General features: G+C 46.8%; 2 protein-coding genes across 2 annotated transcripts in view; one reads left to right on the forward strand and one right to left on the reverse strand.

Annotated features, from left to right (window-relative positions):
* Window positions 1-21,075, reverse strand: part of pcxb (pyruvate carboxylase b) — a 219,902-nt gene that overhangs the window by 75,273 nt on the left and 123,554 nt on the right. The window lies entirely within an intron of this gene.
* Window positions 1,979-17,688, forward strand: LOC306796663 (leucine-rich repeat and fibronectin type-III domain-containing protein 4; the record flags this gene model as incomplete). The annotated part of the gene is made up of 6 exons (XM_079295719.1): window positions 1,979-2,558; window positions 2,636-2,798; window positions 4,201-4,371; window positions 5,148-5,309; window positions 6,033-6,758; window positions 16,386-17,688. The coding sequence occupies 6 exons, from the start codon at window positions 1,979-1,981 to the stop codon at window positions 17,686-17,688; spliced, it is 3,105 nt and encodes a 1,034-aa protein (XP_079151845.1).

Here is a 21,075-nt window from a genome sequence, read left to right on the forward strand (position 1 = left end):
CTGAGGAGCGAGCATGAGCAGAGCGGTGGGGGAGGAGCCGGTCGAGCCAGGACCGGGGCGCCCTGCTCGACAGCACCTTTTTTTTTTTTTAGGGCCGCAGAGTCAACACATTTTTTAAGCGGCATATCACTTTTTATCCGGAGCGTTGCCACATCTTAGTATGCACGACTCCACGGGAGCTCAGGAGCAGTCGACTTCCAACCTCGACTGCCCTGGGGACTGGCTGTCACTGCAGGCATTCGTGACTTTGTCTCTCTCACACACACACACACACACACACACACACACACACACACACACACACACACACACACACACACACACACACACACACACACACACACACACACACACACACACACACACACACACACACACACACGCGCTGCAAGCAGTTTTTGGAACCGATGACACCAGACATAAGGTGTGTGTGGGTTGGAGTAAGTTTTTTAAGGTTTGGTTTGAAAAGGGCAACAGGTTCCTGGTAGTTATTACAGCTCCCTAGAGTGACTAAGCGCCACTCCAGTATTAAGAGTTAAGTAGCAAAAATGGACAACTACAGCGGTGTTTCCCAACACGTCAGTCATTGCAGCTCATTAAAGATCATACGAACGGGCACAAACTGGCCATTCTGCCCGTCAAACTTCCTTTCTCTCTTTAACTAATAGCCCATCGCTTTCATGTTCCGCCCAGAGATCCTGTTTCAAAAGGAACCGCACGGCATTACGGAAGCAATGATAGCATTCATCGGAGCGCACGGTGATCCATAAGTAATGTATTCCCATCATCTAAGAGGGATGCTGATCATTTCCTTCCTTTCCTCTTTGCTTTAAACGGTGGAAACATTGAGGATCATCATTTCAAAGCTCTGGGTTTCTTTATCATGACTGAAGGTTTCAGAAACTGGGACGTGATTTTGGATGCAGACCAAAGCAAACCATGTAGTAGGGAGGAGAGTGCAAAATACTGCGCTTTGATATCGACGCCGCTTCGACATCTGAGCTAAATGTTATAAAATAAAACCTCTTCTCGTTCCAACGCTAACACCTAATGCAAAAAACATTGAGCCAGCAATTTGTGTCAATCTGTAAAGTCAGCATGATATAGGCTTGTGTCTTGGCGTTACTCAAAGTATTGGGTTGCACACATTACACGTCTCCATATACATCAGGCTCAAGTTTCCGGAGAGCTTTCCCAAGATACACCGGTCCTTCTCCGACGCCGCTGGTGTCTCTGTCCGTCTCCGTCTCTCCTCCCTCGGCACCGGGGCTGCGACTGTTAACACTCCCTGTCACTCCGCCTGTATCTAGGTTACAGTTACTATGACAACTACTACGCACGCCAATCAGCGGCAGTGACTCATCCCTGTACCTCGCCGACACAGAGCCGTATTCAGGGATGTCCGTGTGGACGAGGGCGTGTGTTAACCGGGAGTCTTGCCGCAGAATGAAGGCCGGTGACCCAGTTTGATTCTCTGACCCCGCAGTCTTAAGAAGAGGGTTTCGATGACATAACACTAATCCTCTCCTACAGGTTTCTAGGTAACGGTTTCTATGGGGACTGGCTGTGTTCAGTGCTTTGGCATGTTGTTGCTAGGCGATATGCCGCGGTGGTGAAGAGGTTCTTGCGAAAGTGTACATTCAAGAAGGTGTTCTCGTTGCAGGGGCGTCCGCCATTCCTCAATATGGATTATTTTTGTGCTACGAGGCACCAAGTGGGCATTCGTGCAGAGTGGCACTCATTTAAGAGGAGACGTGTACACACAAGCACACGTGTGTGTAGAGCAGGCTCTCGCTCCAGCTCTGTCTAGTCAGAGTGGGTGGAAGACAGCAAAGCAGACCCAAAAAACACACTTCAGACATCTCTATAAAAAAAAACTATTTCTGACCAGGGAACGAGTCTTAAACACATTTCTGCTCTTTGTTTCCCTCTCCCTCTTTGTGTCCCTCCAGGTCTGTGGATCGCCAGGCATTCTACCATGCCTGTCCGCCCATTCTTCAATCCCCGCAGACAGAAACACCTGCCCCACACGCACCTCCACCCCGAACAGAGGGCAGAGCGCTCCGCCTCCCCCTTCCCTCCATCCATCCTCTCGCTCTCTCTCCTCCCCCCTCTCGTCGTCTCATCTCTGCCCGCCTCATCCCATCTCGTCCACTGCGCGTGCCCCGGGGCCACGAAAAGAACCCCTCCCGACCCCGTCCCTTTCCCGGCCTTTCACTGGCTGACTCTGGTCACATGCTGCCTGCTGCCTTCTCTGATCGGAGCAGGGGAGACGTGGGGCATGGTCTCGGCCTGCCCCTTCCACTGCGTGTGTCGGAACCTCTCCGAGGCGCTGAGCACGCTCTGCGCCGACAAGGGCCTCCTGTTTGTGCCCTCGCACGTCGACCACCGCACCGTGGAGCTGCGACTGGCCGACAACTTCATCACGGAGGTGGGCGGGATCGACTTTGTCAACATGTCGGGATTGGTTGATCTGACTCTGTCGAGGAACACCATCCACCTGATCCGCCCGATGACTTTCGGCGACCTGGAGAGTTTGCGCTCGCTGCATCTGGATGGTGAGCCGAACCCGTAATCCCATTATAAGCACTGAACTTAAACCATGAAGTAGTATTACTCATATTTGTCTGTCTAGGTAATCGACTGACATCACTTGGACCCAGGGACCTCGCAGGTTTGGTCAATCTGCAACACCTGATCATCAACAACAACCAGCTGGTCAAAGTCGCCGTCCAGGCGTTTGACGACTTCCTGCTCACACTGGAAGACCTCGACATGTCCTACAATAACCTCAGGAAGTAAGCGCTTGCCTCCGTTGTGAGCACACAATGCACTCCGTTCTGCTTTGTTCAGTGGAAACATACCGTAACACTCCGCTCAGGTGTCGGTCTCAAGCGTACGACTAACAGCTCAGGAAACTGAAAGCAAATAAATTTTGATGAGGTCCTAGTTTTCTTTGACTTCGATTTTGTTAAGATTTGATGAGCGCACGCCTGCGCTCACCCCGCTGTGTAGGCACGTGCATCGCTTCAGCTACTCTACATGCTTCCACCTCGTGCACCGTGTGGTATTCCACTCGTCTCTGTCCAGCACAATGGAGACGCCATTCCTCTGCACTGAACAATAAATCAGAACAATGATGATATTCTCTATCGAGCCCCTATTGCCTCGCTGCATTGTTGAATTCAGCAGCTTCTGGCTGTCAGTTCTGATTAGGACGTTTCATTCGTCTCCTCTCCAGGAGCTCTCTGGCCTCTGTCCAACCTCCACCGACCATAAGAAAGGAGTGAAGAGTCTTAATGATGCACACAACAGCAACTGCTGTTTGCTCTTTGTTGTTGAGGAGTCTTTACAGACAGATTCAAAGTGAGCCTACATCACAGATTCTTCCTTATCAAGTTTAAAAAACGGGTCACTTCATATGAGGACTCTTCTTGTGCAGCGGAGGAGCTTATCCAGGTGTGGAGGGAACTTATGGCTGCTTAGCGTCTCCTGCAGCTTAGATTTGTTCAAATACTGCTTTTACGGAGCAACTCTGGAGCCCATAGTGTTAAACTTTCTGGGACACTAGTGTTGAGCAATGCGGCAAGGATGGCAACTGCCGACTAGTCTTTGACCTAATTATCGGTTGGCTTCTGCGCTGCCTACATGCGACTCCTGTTCTGTATCAAGATCTGTTTGTAAGATGAGTTTAAGGGACAGTCCGGTTGACTAGGGTACAAAGTGTAACCAGCAGCACATGTATCCTATGCCGCTGGTTCTCAGTCGTCGGTTTGGAGCAAAAACAGTGCTTCAGCGAATGAATGCACGAAAGGAGTAGTGAATGACTGCAGCAATGGGTCACAGATGGGACTACTGACAGCCAGTAAAAGAGAAAGATTGAGAGGGGAAAAGGAGCATCTGCTGGTGTAGGTTTTATCATTGATGTCACCTGTAATTAGTCTTTGCTCATTCCCATTTGCTGCAGAGTAACACGAGAGATGTGCTCAGAACATGGAGAGCAAACTTTGACTGACAATAGTGGCACACACAGCGTATCCACATCACAGCAGGGTGGTGGACCGGTCTCCACAGCAGCCATTACTATCAAGATATTCTCCAATTCATCCATTTTTAAACAACAATGAACATCTCATCTTGGCACATAATGTCTTTTTATTCAATGAATCTCAAACAAAACCCTTTATTTCATTGCTGCAGGGTACCATGGGAGTCCATTCAGAACATGGCCAGTCTGCACACTCTCAACCTGGACCATAACCTGATAGAATACATCGCAGAGGGAGTCTTTGGAGAGCTGTACAAGCTCGCGAGGCTGGATATGACCTCCAACAGGCTGCGAACTCTGCCTCCTGATCCACTATTTGCAAGGTAGCTCATAAGCTTCTTCTGTTATGCTTCTCTAAAGACGTGGTGGGGGCAAGTGGCCACTCGGTGAATAAATAAGGACCGTACAGGCCGTAATGTGCCTTCAGAAATGTACACAGGTGTTCAAGCTACTATACAGTGATACTGTCTTACCGCACCGGTCTTTAGAAACCTACCTCGGTGAACTTTACTGAGTCCTGTTTTCATCCTTCATTCTGGCAAATTGTTCCATTTCCAATTTGCATAGGCCAGATGCACGTAGCTTATAAACAGCACTGCTGCTTAGTATTGCTCCTGGGTAGGATTGGACCACCTGCTGTGGACCATTTTCTAAACTGTTTGTTTCTCTCATTTTGAGCAACAAGCTCTTGTTAACGTGTTAAATCTACGAGCTCACTTCGCGGCATAATTATTTCCTTTCCTTTAAACTTTCCCTTTGAATCCGAAACAATTAAATAGCAATAAAGAGGAAAAACTGATGCAATTTTACAAATCAAGGGCAAAATGACGAAGAATCTAAACCTCGACTAGTTGGAAAAGGAAGAAAAGTTGATTAAAAATGTTAACGAGATATCTCTGCTATTTGGATTTGGTGCGCAAACGAATTAACATTTTAAATTGTAAAGCATGAGGTGAGATACGCTTATAGACTTAGTTCAAAATAGATTGGTTTCCCTCTACAAGTCAAACCGATCAAGAGTAAAGCATCTCATTTTGACTTTAACGCTTCCAAATTTGTGAAAGTGAACTGATGGCTCTCTTTCTACTCTCATCTTCAGGTCCCAGACTGGTGCAATAAGTCCCACCCCCTACAATGCTATCACAAGCTTAAATTTTGGCGGGAACCCGCTGCACTGCAATTGTGAACTGCTGTGGTTACGGCGGCTTATCCGTGGGGACGACATGGAGACGTGTGCCACTCCGCCTCACTTGGCTGCAAGGTAAACATCCTCCTTTGGTCAATGTTCTGTCTGTCTAACCTACTCAGTTTAAACTAAAATAATCCTGATGCGTTTAATCAGTGAGGCCTTCTCCAATGTCAGGGGAAGCAAAAGAGCAGTTACAAAATGACGAACTGAACATCACACATCAATGCTTCCCAACCTTGTCTCAAAACCAATCTGTACTGCAAGTCTGTTTTAGCACAAATCCAATTAAGGGTCTCGCATTGAATGATATCTTAATTGGATCACCAAGTGTACAAGAACAGAGCTGGAGATAAAAAAAAAAAAAAAACAACCTCACAGGACAGGTAGGCCTCAAGGACTGAGCTTTCTGAACAAAGACTCACTCTCTCCGCACTGCCAGAATTTTCCGGTCTAAACCTGTAACCAACATTACGGAGTGAAAACAAAGGATTGAGGAGGAAAATGAGCATCTGTCGTCGTCATCAGTCATCGCTGTCAGCATTAATTACTCTTTGCTTAGTCGTCTTTTGTGCGGAGTCGCATTAGGAAATTGTACAGACTGTTGTGCGCCACTGAACTTTACCCTAAAATTGATAGACAAGACCGCATAGATCTTTAGGCTAATGTACCACATTAATCTGCCAAACCAACCTCGGAGGGATAAAGGAAGACAGATTCCTGTACTTAGCCAGAAAGGTGATTCTGCGCTCTCTCTCTTTCTCTCTCTCACTGGCTTCATCCCTCTTTGTCTCTCAGATATTTCTGGGCGATTCCTGAGGAGGAGTTCACCTGTGAACCACCTCTCATCACCCGACACACTCACAAGCTGTGGGTGCTGGAGGGCCAGCGGGCCACGCTGAAATGCCGGGCCATTGGCGACCCCGAGCCAGTCATCCACTGGGTTTCACCAGACGACCGCATCGTTGCCAATTCGTCCCGGACCAGCTCCTTCAGCAACGGGACTTTGGATATCTTGGTAACGGTGGCCCGCGACGACGGGGCATACACGTGTATTGCAATGAACGCGGCGGGTGAAGCGACTGCCACTGTGGACCTGAAAATAATCCCCTTGCCTCACCGGGGCGGAGCAGGCGGAAACACAGGGAATAACAACGTGAACGGCAAAAACAACAGGAACGTGACCAATGGGATTTTACGGACCGATCCGGGCTCCTCGGATATCAGCACGGGGAAAAACGGAGGGATTAACAACGGCGCAGGACGTGGAGGAGAGGCGGAGGATGGGAAAAGAGCAGGGGAGGACGATGAGGGAGACAGGGCCTCCGAAGGGGGGAGGCCCGATGGAGGGAGCATGGAGGACGACGAGGGGGACGAGGAGGAAGGGAGGATGGTTGGAGTACAAAGCGTTACGTCAACCTCAGCTCAGGTCCGATGGGATTTGGGGCATTTGTCCACAGCTTACGTCGTCTGGATGTATCAGATACAGTACAACTGCACCGTCGACGAGACCCTCATCTACAGGTCAGTTCAACTTTGTAACACACGTCTCTTAATAGGAACCAATGTGATGAAATGCTGCTTTTACAGTAGCCTTGCCAGTAAGTAACTGTTCTCATCTCTATGTTCAACCACAAGTCATTTCCTTTCCTCACTGAAAAGGTGGATATCCTGCTTTTATGCAAAACGCCTTAAATATTTATCCATTACAGCATGAGACTTCAGTAGTGCAACTGTTCCCCATGTCCATGGACGGGTGGGATAGCTCAAGGGAAAGGATGAATGGGGAGACGGATGAAGGGGTAGAGGGGAGTTAATAATGCATCTCCAGCTCAGTATGACACTTAACCCCAACAGGTGCGTAGTCAGTGCACATGGGAGAACCAGCGGCTGAACATTGGGGCGATGGAAGGGATTTTGCAGTTTGCCCCGGAACACGATCACATGTAGAAAATAGCGTTTGACTCTGAACACAGCAACAGCATTAACGTACACGTCTGTACGTACAGAGGGTCTTGATGGGATTTGTTATTTTTAATTTCAAGCAACGTTTACACCTTCAGTAAGCAATGCCATATTGCATTAAGTATGAGATCCCTTCACACTTCACCCTCCGTGTTTACTCAGCACGCTGGCGGAGTAAGAAAAACAATCAAACTTTTATGAAGAGCTGAGTGGACGTTGAGGGCTGCAATGGTGTTCTTGTTCTCACAAATTATTTAGGAGGCCGCTGCCACACCCCGTCTTACAACTGTGAAAATGAGGTGAACAGAGTTGGCCAAGATGCCAATCTCCGCTCACTGTTTCTATGCGCTGTGAGCCAATTTGTAAACAGCGGCTGCAGGCCTGGCGGAAAGAAAGATGGAGTACTACTGTGGACACTTCCAACAGGCAGAGAGGAGGAGAGACGGAACCAAGGAGGAAATGAGTCTGAGGTCGATGGATTCACCAAAAGGAAGTCTTGTTTTTTCCAAAACATGACAGTGTGGCTTGGGTTTTAATACTTGGTGTACTTGCATGTACAATACTACTACTGCGCTGTTCCCAAATTTTGCTGACATGAATCCAAAGTCAACTGCCTCTCTATTTCCAAGTAAAAAGGCCGATGGAACATTTATGTGTTGGGGAGGTTGCTGCAGCAGTGACAGTATGAGGGAATGAGAGAAGGGGAGCAGACGTCGGGGAGCGACTGCCATCATGACGTTATTAGCGTTTGTTTTGCACTCCGCAGTAATGCAGGGTCCGAATGTGGTTTCCCCCTCAGATGAGATGGTGTGTTGCTGTAAGTGGTATTGAGAAGGGGTAAAAGGGGGCTAGCCATAGCAGGAAGACAACAGGGAAGTCAGGCGGATGGAAAGATGATTGGAAATATGAAAAACCGTGTGCGGGTGTAATCTGAAGTATTGAGGAAGATAGCAGCCACGGGTGAATGGGGGGGGGGGGGGGGAGATGGATGGAGAGGAGGAACTAATCGTTCGAGTGATGATAAAGCCAAAAGGGAGGAACGGGCAAATTTTAAGGTAGGAATGAGGCCTCAGAGAATTTCAGAAGGAAGAGGAAAAGGATTGAGGGGTAATAAGGGGAAGATGGGAGGCTCTACCCAAATCACCTTGGGAGAGATTGAGATGAAAGGATGGGTGTAAGGTGGGAGAATGACAGACAATAAGGGGGAGACGACAGAGGGGTGGGTTTAAAGGACCCTCAAGGAAAAAGCAATGAAGCAAGGGTGGAGAGAGGGAGGGGAAGTATTTAAATCCATCACTGAAAGAGAGTACGAGAGAAACCGAAATACACCCGGGTATGGAAGGAGTGTGGAAGTGGGAGGACCAACGTAGCGAACGGGAAAGTAGCCCTCAGAAAGATTAGGATAAAAGAAAGAGATGGAAAGGATCCCTAAATGAAATTTAAAAAAGAACACAAAGGAAAATAGTGAGAAGAGATGGAGACGGGGCGATGCGGTGTCAACCCGAAATGCAAGATCGAAACAGACAAGTGCAGATTGTGTACAGTCCCATGACACGTTTGTGGCAATTACACAGAGAACTAATTACAAGATTGAATTGAATGAACCGAATGAGATCTTAGCTCCCTCGCTGATCAGCTGCATTAACTCCTCTGCGGAAAATACTCTATTATTAGGAGAGCTGTCTTGCTACTTATCAAGTAAAAGGTGTCTCATAGTAGCAGCCAACACATACAACGCATACGGAGCTCTATAGTGGCCTCACCACAAAATCTGAACATTGAGATTGATAGTAGTATTGGATTGCTGTCAGTTGTACAGCTGTTTATAGTATTACCTCAAATTCCCAGTTGCATTGGCTGAATTTCGCTCTTGCAAACAAAAAAAGGCAACACGGGTAAACAGTGCTTTCTCAGAGGGAACAAACTTTAAAGGAATAGTGGAATCTGTAGAGGTGAGGCCTCAGCTGTGCAGCTCGAGACAACAAAATGCCGATAGACACAGAGAGACTCCCAGAGCAGCGAAACAGAGGGGAGATAAGCGTGAATGACTGAGCCAAGGCAAAGCGGCATCACAGGAGAGACGCTGGAACTCAGCGGGGAGGGAGTAAGCGATCCGAAGTTTGACTAAACCCTAAACAAATTGCGCCGCCAGAAAAAAAAACAGGAGGGAGGGGGATGGCTGTCGCGAAGGAGAAATAGAGAAGTGGCGGCTATCTCAAAAGGTGAAATTGAGATATAAATTTCAATGGATTGGAAAAGGGAAGCAGAAAGGTTGAAAGAAGAGACGAGAAGTCTGAGGGCTTTGAGTGAGGAAGCCGGCATATCGGTCTCGGAGGACAGATAAAGAGTAAATGGGAGGGGTGGGGAGCAGCATTTGAAAAGGAGGCCCGCCACTCACTGCAGTCAGGGATTCCCAGTATAGATTCTATCATGCTATCAACGTCTCACGGCAGCAAGCGAGGCTGAGGGAAGAGAGGAGTCCGGCATACGAATTCAAACGGAGAGAATGGGCGAGTGAGATGTCATGCTTTCTATCGGGGATTCGTGTCGCTATTTTGTTGTCGTCATTGTTGCTGCCGCTGTACGTTTGTGAAGAAGAAGAAAAAGGAAAAACAACACACACGCCAGCCCAGCGGGGTTGAGCTGAGGAAGGGGGACGGAGCGAAACAGAAAGAGTAGAAAGCAGAGAGAGGAGAAAGATAAGCAAGGAAAGGTAGACATCTAAATATATCCTACAGAAAAGGAGAGCACATTGGGTGGCTGTCAGATTGAATCATCTTTAAAAAAAGGTCAGTCACAAGCTGTACAACACCAGCCTCCATTTCTTTGCATGGCTTGCCTAATTCTACTGGCATCTGTGTGACAGTGCCAGGTGGGATGCCGTCCATGTGGCCGCGTCACCCTCCGCTCCCCCGACACCGCCGACTGAGCCACTGGAGCTGTGCCACGATGTCACAGTGGCTCACTTTGATTCCATCGCCAAGGAAACGTCCTTGGTGGCGTTCAGATATTCTGAGGAGGGCCCGGCAATACAATAACCAAGGATTTACCACGGTTGCTGGCTGAATGTGGGCAATGATTGGCATTGTGCGATCTTTTTGCCCACACATGGGTGAATCTGACATTATTCTCTGAACTCTACAAGATGCAGTATGTTGCTCTCTATTGTGCTACCGAACCTTTTCCAATCATTGGCAATCTGTTGGAATAGAAGTTGACAATACCTTATGAATCACCGGTATGTCGGTGGGGGTACTTGTACATGTCAGAGGCAAATGTTTGTTATTAAGTTCGGGAGTGTTTTAAGTGTGCAGGCGGGAGAGTGAAGGGCTTTTGACAATCTTCACAATTCCTGCCCCCAATCACCACAGGCCCAACCGGCCTGCTGGGCACTGTAGAAGTGCCAAGTGTGACGTACAATTTAATGGGAACAGAAAGGATCACAGGGACGGAGAGCGGAGGAAGTCGGATCCGTGCCGAGCTTAAGAAATAATGAGAATAATGAGAGTAAAAGCCTCAGGAATAACAGGACGCACAGTTCAAAAGTGACACCGGGCTGAGAGTTTGACAGCGGAAAGCAGCACGCTGAGACACCGACAGACGAGAACACTGTTAATGAGCAACAGAGGGGGGGAGGGGAATGACATTATTTAAGAACGTAGAACCTGGAAACCGCAAAGTGCATGGCATTACCAATCATTTGCTGCCGCTAATTACGCGGTGTGTTCGACTAATATGTCAAAAATATATTTAAAAATACACGGAGACGGAAACTATGTGGTATACTATAAACTAGTTTCCTCATCTGGAGAAATCAAACATCCAGAGATGCTTTGAGTTTATATCATGCTGCATATGGCTCCTCGTATTGCACACTATGACTATTACTGAGGAAACAAATATCAGCATCCTATTTTAGCCCTGTTCTGTGCCTGGTAACCATTACAAGACATGATAGGAGAAAGAAGATAAGTGCAATATCTCCCCCGTGTGAACAGCGGGGCAGCAGGGAGGCACGCAGAGACAAAGATGTGGAAAGAAAGACAGATAAAGGACAGCCATGAAGATGGAGGCGAGGATAGGGGACGGATGAAATGGGGTTGAGAGTTGGACCCCCCCAGGGGAAGACATACTGAAGTGTTAAACTACTGTGTCAATACACGTGTCACCTCGCATCTGAGGCAGCGGAGGGAAGGAAAAGAGAAAGGGTCAGCACTCAATACATATGTCAAGTCATATTATACGGCGGGGTCGGAGGAAGGTGGGAGGGTGAGACGGGGAGATAGAAATGAGGGACGTGGACAAATACTGGGGGAGTTGTGAGGAGAAGGAGTTCATTAGAAAAATAAGAAATAAAGAAGTGGGAATGAGAGAGAAGGCGGCGGCGCAGGAAAATCAGGCCAAATGAGGGAGAGCCGAGTGAGAAGGATAGATTAAGGAAAGCGAAAAAGACAGAAGGAGGGATGAAACAAAATCCAGGGCGGGCGGGGGGGGGGGGGATTGACGGAAAGAAAGATCAAGAAAAACAGAAGAAGAGATCAGACAAAATTGAGGGAGACAGCCGATGAGACAGTAAACAGTCCGACGAATCAAGACCAAAAATGGGAGAAAGGGTGGACGGACATGAGACATGACATGGGAGAGAAAAGGAAATGAGGGCAGCGCAGATGTCAGCCAGAAGAGGAGATAATTGCTTTGTTGTTCTTCCTCGTCTTTCATTCCGTCCCTCTGTGCCAATTCTTGTCTGGTGTCAGAGGAGAGAGGGAGGAAGGAAAGAAGAGGAAGAAAAAGACGAGGAAAGAGGGGGCATGAGTCTACCACTCCTTTATCCCCTTGCCATCACTCATTTCTTCTTCTCCCTCTCCCGGGAACTAATAATTACTCGTTTCTGTGTCACCAGCTTCAACAAAGCACTCCCTCGTCTCTCTCTCAGACGTCCTCCCTGCATCTGTTTGTGTGCGTACGTGCCTTTTTGCGGGGTTTACCCGTAATTAGAAGCACACACACACACACACGTCGGGTTACGGAGCACAACGCCAGTGTCTGCGAATACACGGGACTGCAATGAGAACAACAGCCCTGCCTCTTCGACACAGCCATTCAATCAATTCATCTTATTCCAGAGCACTGGTCCAAGTCATACGGGGAACACTTTATATTCATGAACATATCGGTATCAAGAGCACTGGGGGATTTAGGGGAATAGCATCCCATGTGTCCACAAAGCTGCACATTCGCATGCACATGTGACAACGTGGGATGTAAATATAGTTAAAAATGCATAATGCAGCGAGTGGGAGTGAATCAGCATATCAAAGATGCATGCGTTTGTCAATGCCATGTATATTTCAGTGAATTTGCTTGCCTGTTTCTTTTGCAAAAAAAACAACTGGAGAGGTGATTCACAATCTCATCAGAGAAGGGAGTGGCGATACAGGGAGGGAGGGAGGGATGATGAGAAATATAAGATGTGGGCAAATGGAGAGGTGACAGCGATGAAGGAAGCGAGGAGGGGAGAGGATGAGGAGGCAGGAGGAGCAGAGGCAGCTATAGAGGAAATGTTGAGGGGAGAGGAGGAGGCGGAGGAAGAATGACCTTGGATGCTAAATAATGGTGCACGGTTATAGCTGTGGCTAATAGAGACATAATACAGTGACTGCAGAAAGGAGAGAGGCTAGGGGGTCAGGTGGAGCCCGTTGAGAATAGCAGAGAGAGAGAGAGAGAGAGAACGAACACAACTAAAAATGTAAGGTGCCAAGAAAGAGCTTGTGCACCGACTGCAGATTTAGGTTGAGGGAACGACAGGATGGCCGATTACAATAGCAATGAAGAGGGCGGAGGATATGGAGCGATAAGAGCGAGGGACCGATCAGCGAAAATGGGGAAATTTGTTCATAAAAGACAGATGGAAAGAGAATAAGGAGGATAGATGGACGGAGGGAGGATCGAAGAGGAGCTGAAAGGACGGATAGAGGGGAGGATGGAGGATATAGGGAATAAAAGAAGCCGTATTTCATAATTGCAGGATTAGGAAAAAATTAATCAACCAATTGAATAGCTCGATGCCGTGCAGCAGTTTATCATACATCCAGAAGAAGTATAGACGAGGGCTGGGCCAGATATCAATATTATATTGATATTGTGATATTGTCTTTGGATATCATGACATGACATAAGTGTCGTCTTTTCCTGGATTTAAAAGCTGCACTACAGTAAAGTGATGTCATCTCTTGAACTTACCAGGCTGTTCGTATTTGCCTTTATTCACTTAGTCATTAAATAGATATTACTGAAGATTATTTATCAAAAAAAAAGCGGAAATATCGACATTGAGGTATTTGGTAAACAATATATTGATATTAGATTGTCTCCATATTGCCTGGTCTAGTATAGACCGCAAAGAGCACTCAGTTGTTTGAATCTACATATATACACACACACACCAATTCATTTGGTGCAGTACAATTCATAACAAAACCATATATCAGGAAGCCGAAAGGGAATCAGCGCGAATATTGCTTGCATAAGGCTTTGGCAATACAGTTTATTTTTCAGCACTGAATCCAATAAAGCATGCAACAGCATATCGGTGCTATTAATCAAACTGAGACACTGGGCGTCATGGGCGAAGAGGTGAAACAAAAGACATGAGAGCGACAGCCAATCGGAACCCATTGTAATGCAACCTGTGTTACAGGAACTCCCCGCAGTGATGGCCGAGGCTCTCCACCGGGCGGGTTCTATCAATTCTGCACAGACGCGTAAAAGGCTCTGGGTGAAGTGACACCAGCCTCTTTATACGCAGACAGTATGACCGGGGCCTTTTATTCAGACACACAAGTGCTGCTTCCTGCATATTTCATAGCGGGAAATCTGATTGAGGACGAACTGTCTTAGTACGAGGGAGACTTTACCGGAGACAAGCCGATATCTCCCCCCTGTGACTGATTGCCCGAGACAGGCTTTCATTTCGGGGGTTTTCATTCCTGAGATATTTAGCTATACTGCTTTGGTTTGATTTCACTTTTCAAGAAAAAGCCCTTACTCAAAAAACTCTTTTGGCTAATCTCTTTCCCAATTTCAGTTATTGCTCTGAAGTTTGGCTCTTTGAAAAACAGTCAGTGTCCATCATTTCACAAGGCTGCGTGAGGAGAAACAGTTCTTTGAGTAAAGTCATTAATTGAAGGAGACTTTAAGCATGGTAAGAATGGACAGCAGCATTCCCACTACTTTTATTGTTCAATTTTGTACTCTTGTTCGGAGTTTGCCGGGACCCAACGAGAGGGTTGGTCATGTCAGTGTTCACTCTTCGAAAACAAGCTGACTGGAAGCAGTCTAGTGTGGATATTGTGAATATTGCAGGAGGAGATGCTTAGTACTCTTGAGCCAGCCTTTGCCATGGTAACATCCATCCTAAATGGCTCCAGCGCTCAGAATACGTTTGAACCGCCAAGCTGCGACAGTGTTTGAAAGCAATCTATGAACACCCAATGATCACTGGATGAGGCCGGTATTAATGAGAACACCACATGTGTCCGCTCACAATACATTGGTCCTTGGGAGTGACGGCCAGTGCATCGAAATTCCTTATGAAATCATACTGAGCGTCTGCTGGAAATGAGGAGTTTGGAGGTGTTTTTCTGGGCCAGTGCTTGCTATTCAAATCATTTCCAGGAGTTTTTCGCTAAGGCAGCACATACTGAGTTCCCAACACACGCTGGTCTTTGCAAAAAAAGACAAATCCCTTTTAATCCTGTGCAACAGTTACAATTCTGGGCATTTGTTCAGGAAAATTACAATTTCGTTCACGTTGAAGCCTCGAGAAGGCCGTGAAAATACAGTGATCGATATTCCTACTTGGCTGTAGCGTAACCTAAATCCAAGGCTCTGCCCCCGGGATTGCCTCGAGTGCGCTGCCTCCTTCTTTTCCCAGATAATTTAGCATTATTAAAAGACGCATCATCCCATTATTTCTTCAACTGTACTTGCTTCAGAGACAGCAGCTAAATTACCCCCCAAGTCAAAACTAAAGAAAACCACAAGTAGGCCGAGTTGTTGCCGTCCTTGGTCTCTTTATCTTGAAACGGATTTAGGTTAGGGACCTTCTGTAGTGGCTCCCCCGGTGTCTGAGTCACACTAGAAGGCATTTATAGCTCAAGACTGAAGGGAGCTGGAACGGTTAGCAACAGACAATACAAATAAGCCCTTTGATGTAGCGAGAGGAGGGCGAGCAGCAGCAACAACAAAATCACTGACAAAATATTCACGGTAGCGACGCACAAACACACACTTGCCCACACGAGGATTGGACGGCAGAGGGCAAAGTCATACCCATCAGCTACAGACACTCGAGCTGTGCTACAGTCTCCCACACACACTTCACCCTCGCATGTCACCGACACACCCAGGAAAACACACACACACACACACACACACACACAGATGTCTTTATTCTAGCGTGTCCTAAATACAAACACGTGCACACACTGAGGCGAGCACATACGAGTTATGTCACTCTACTGTTCACCTCTCCCCTGTTAGTTAGCTGGAGCCGCTGCTCCAACACTTGAAATGACACATTCAAAGCACTCTTTATTATCCCACGCGAGCACTCGCTCGTTACAGACGACGCGCGCAGGAACACGTTTGCAGTCAAAATACAACAACTCCACAGCCTCACTTTTCAACACATATTAGCGAAATTCATCTCTCTGATCAAAACCACACAATGTCCCAGCGTCAGCGTAGTCCTAGCCCTGAACGTTACAACCAAAAATGGTCTTTTTTTAATACATATCTTTTTCAAACGTACGGCCCTACAAAATGGTCGTTTGCTTCTCGCAGGGATTCAAGCACACACACACACACACACACACACACACACAAGACAGAGTTCTCTTTTCATGTTCCCTAGGCTCGCTCTCCATCAATAGCCTCATTTTCCCTCTCTCTCCCTTCCTGCAGTATCCACTCTTGCACTGTTTCTAGTCATCTTTTCACCCCCCCCCCCTTCCGCTGCTTCTTGTCCAATATTCAACCCCTCCTCCTTAGTTCCGCAGTTGTCCGAATATTCAGGCTAAGCTTTGAGTTCCGATAGATATTTTACATTTCACTGCAAAACATACACACAGGAGGCTGTGTTGATTTAACCGACCTCTACTTTGTTGTCTTTTTATCCCTCTTTAGGATTCTACCATCGACCAGCGACCGCTTCCTGTTGAAGAACTTGGTTTCCGGCGTAGACTATAACCTGTGTGTGCTGGTCATTTTTGATGACTCAATCACGTCGTTGGCGGCAACAAAAGTCCTGGGCTGCGCCACGTTCTCCACCAAGGATGTTTACCCAGCATGCCGCTCTCTCCAAGCCCATTTCCTGGGCGGGACACTCACCATATTGGTGGGCGGTGTCGTGGTCGTCACCCTACTCGTGTTCACCGTGGCGCTCATGGTCCGCCACCGTGTTTGCCATCACGGCGACCACATGATATGCCACAACAGCAACACCGAGGCGGGAGGCGGGGCCTGCTGTCAGGGTGGAGGCGGAGGGGGCGGGGACAAAGGGGGAAACGCCAGCGGGTGCTACCAATCAAATGGTGCCGGGGACGTGATGATGGTGGTCCTGCCCAACGGCCTGTCGTCCAAGAGAGGAGGGGAGAAGGAGAAAGACAAGGAGAAGGATGAAGCCTCTTTGCCTCCAAAACTCCCTCCAAAGCCCCGGCCCAAGCCTAAAGTCAACCTGGAGCACTTTCTTTCACCTGGGGGGGTTGTGTCCACAACAACAGGGTCAGGATGTGAGATGGCATTAGTGGTGAGGCAGAGAAAGTTGGAGAAGGCGTTTAAATACACCGCTGAAAGTGACAGAACTCCCCTCTACTACTCCCCTTCATCCACCCTACCCCGTCAGTCACACTCCAGGGACCGTCCGAGACCCCGTCTGGAGCGAGAACTGACCAATTGCGCCAGTTTCTCTCTGGCAGCACCCCTGGGTGACTCAGAGCGGTTGGACTGGAGAATCCCTCCGCGAGGCAGGGACAGATGGAACTCCTCACAGGCTTACCAGAGCCCTCTATCCCCTCTGAGCCCCGAGAGCGGGACCGTGAGCAAACGGCGGCACTCGCTGGACATGAGCTCCTCTGTCGCCCTGGCGACGGACGCAGCCACGACCGTGGCCAAGCGCTACGGTGCCGTCAACTACGCCAAGCGGATGAGCGTGATCTGGACGAGGCGGAGCCAGTCTCTCCACGGCATGCTGGTGCAGTGCGCCTCGACGACGAGCACCACGTCTTCGACGGCCAGCGACGAGGACTGCGCCGGGGTCTTCGGGCCACGCTGCGAGTTCCAACGGGGCTACATCCACGCCTACAACACCACCAACTCCAACTCGAACACCGGGGTCAATACCGGGAAAGCGAGCAGCGTCAAAGACAGGGGTAGGCAAACGGGGAAGGACGGAAGGAGTGCTGAGGAACTGGAGGAAAGCGTTGTGTAGATGGTTCTGGAATGTAATAAAAAAAGCTAAAAAAAACGTTTAGAGGGATAAAGGGTCTGTGAGACAGATCTTGGTTTGAGGGGGGCAAAGAGGTGGAATCATGGGAGAAAGTGAGAGAGCAGGACAGGTGACGTGAAGTGATTGCAGATAAGGAGGGACGGTTGTGAGTTTAGATGAAGAGAGACGAGTGAAATTAAGTCTCACTTGTGCGGCCTCTTGATTTGCCATTGGAGACTTTAAAAAAAAAAAAAAGAGAGAGGAAGTGTACCTGGGGTTCAGGTGAAGACTATTTAAGACGATCTCAATATTGATGGATGGGGAGAAAACAAGTGGGGAGAGAGATGTGACTAGAAAGAAAGGGAGAGTGGGAGAAACAGAACGGCAGAGTCTTTCAATACTAAAGGCTGAGCTCAAGCTGTATCATTAAAAGTTAAGTGATACAAGACAGGAAAGAAAGCAGGAACACACGAAAACAAAGCTTAGAGACAGCTAGATAGCAGAGAGTGGCAGATGTAAGAACAGACAACGTGAGTGATATATAGTCACAGAGGGAGAGACCTAATCCAACAGAGGAACACATCAACAGAGCAACAGAACAGAGGTTATAGAGCAGCGACAGTGATGGCGTGAGCTCAGCGTGGATCTCAGTAAAGCCGACACACCAACAGAACCACCGTCTGCAGCTCTCTAGGGCTTCAACCCCCACAACACGAGGGTTTACACTGGATCAGAAACACCACCGGTCAGAAGGGAGAAACAGCAAGAGGGATTTGGACGGCATCGCCCTGTTTTGTCACGTTGTGTTTTTTTTGGATTCCAACACTGACGGCCATTTTGGAACTCTTTTCCAAAACACAATGATGGTGACTTTTACGTGTCCTCTGTGGCTGGGGCAATGATTTTTTTTTTGGCTTGCCGTGCCTGCGGATTATGGGAGCATAAATACAGAGCCGGGGAGCATTGGACATGATCAATCGATAATGGCTGGGAAAAAAAAAGCGTGTGTGCAGCACAGACATTATTAAAAGAAAGACATTGGGATTACAATGGAGTCGATATGGATTACAAAGTGGAGGAGACAGGGGGGGGCGCAACGATGGAACATCGGCTCGCGAGCATTTCTGAAAGACAAGATTGTATTGGACGCCGGATGATAATGGACCAAACTAAATGGACAATGCTAATGGTGCATCAGTATGCATGCATTGACGGATCAGGGACGGGGATGTGTGTACATCCCCGTCCCCGCGTCCCCGCGTCCCTGTGTGTGTGTTCGTGTGCGCACATGTATATGAATGTTTGTGAAGGTGGCAATCCGGTCAACCAGACTCCATTTGTGTTTTAAAAATGTTTAGCGCTTTCTGGTAATGCTGTGAATGGAATAAATGTTTAAAAAAAAAATACATATATATATATAAATAAAGATTAGCGGAGGTCCACCCAAAGTGAAGGAAGAGCAAAATTTTTGAAGATGTTTTCAGCAAAACCGGAATAAATCACTATTTCCAGCAATGTAGCATGGTCAGGAAGCGGCAAAAGTTGAGGGGGGGGGGGGGGGGGGGGGGGGTAAACTCGTTTTTTGTGACTTCAGACTCCATTGTGCCACATGGATTCACTTTAATTCCAAACAGTGAATGTTTTCAGAAAGGAAGCAGATAAAAATACATATATATATAAATGACAGAAGCACCACGGAAGCCACTCATGATATAAACTCTTCTTCAAGACTTTGTGAAACTCATTCTGGGACGACTGAATCAACGGCACAGAGACTCTGACAAATGAGAAAACACAAAAAGAGCAAACTTGAAAGTACATATATATATAGTATATATATATATATAAAAACGATGTTACTTGTCGCACCATGTGTTTCTGTTTTTCAAAAGTTTTCTGGGGAATGACGTTAGGATCCAAAACAATAATGTGTGATTTTTTTGTTTTAGACAAAAAAATCTTCCAGATTGGAACAAAAAAATAAATATATGTTGATTATAACAAGACTGAAAAAGATCTACTGAAGAAGCACACAAACTGGCAAGCACAAACACCCAATAACACACACACACACCTATAAAACAGAGCCAACTACAGAGTTAATAATGACTTTTAACCATTACTGTTGTTTCCTTTCTGTTTTGATTTAATTTTGCCAAAGTCAATATTGTTCTCTGGACTTGATATAAATAATAAAAATGACATGTATGTAACACTGATGGACTTATTAACACAAGGGAGTACGTTGTGTATCATGTTCGTGTGTTCACAGGCGTACTTAACGGCATTTGGCACAAAAGCACGCCGTGCGTGCGTGAAAAGAATCAAAAGTATCACATTATTTGTCCGAGTCATTGTAGTTCAGTTCATCAGCAAGTGGCTAAACCAGATTTTAAGACAGTTCACGTGCTATTTAAATCAGTAATCTACTGGTTTACTTGGATATAGGTGATCAAAAACAAAAAAGCTAGCTTCCCGGTTTGATTTGGAGACAACTGTGACGATGACTCAGCAGTGATAAAAATGTTTTTGAGCTCACGGCAAAATAATAGAGGATAAAGGAGAAGCAAACTGAGGAAAAGGGGGAGACCAATAGTTCCGGGAACAGATGGAAACGCATTTAGAAAGACAAAAAGGCGCGAGTAAACAAGACTAAAAACAGAACAGATTTGATACGACACGCGGAATGGGAAAGAGAGCCGAAGTGACAACAAACAGATTGAGAGAACTAAAAGCTGTCCGACTAATGGATCGCGATGCTTTGTTATTACCGACCATATCTGCTGGTTTCTAATGTAAACAACACAAGAGCCTTGCAGCTGAGTCAAACTCTAATTTAGCATCACAGCACAGGCGCCAGCTGGCAGTAGGGCTGGGCGATATGGCCTAAAAAAAAAATCTCCGATTTTTTTACAAAAAATCCGATTCACGATTTAAATCGATTTTTTTCCCCCAAAATTTTTTGCAGATGACAGAAGCTGTTGAAAACAATTTTTTCTTTTATTTTGTGATGATTTTCCCAAGTAGGTTGATAAAAATAAAGTGCAAACAAAACCTGAACATTGTAGAAAGGTGCCTGTAGTATACAAAAAGTATTTGGTCACTCTTTTGTTTGCCTGAATCATTTAAATATAAAATTAAATTAAACATAACATTAAATGGCATTAAATAGTAGCCTTCCATTGTAAACAACTGTGCAAATGTAACTTTTTACAGTAAGCTTTTCTAACTGAATACACTGATACAAACACAGCATGAAATAAAATGTATATGACCCTTTAACATTCACATTTTCAAAAGTGCAACATCTGATCTAACATCAACATAACATATTTTGCACAGTAAATAAGTGCATGTAAACAAAATCAAGTGCATTCACAACATAACCAA

This window comes from Melanostigma gelatinosum, assembly GCF_949748355.1.
Source record: "Melanostigma gelatinosum genome assembly, chromosome: 23".
NCBI classification, from domain to species: domain Eukaryota; kingdom Metazoa; phylum Chordata; class Actinopteri; order Perciformes; family Zoarcidae; genus Melanostigma; species Melanostigma gelatinosum.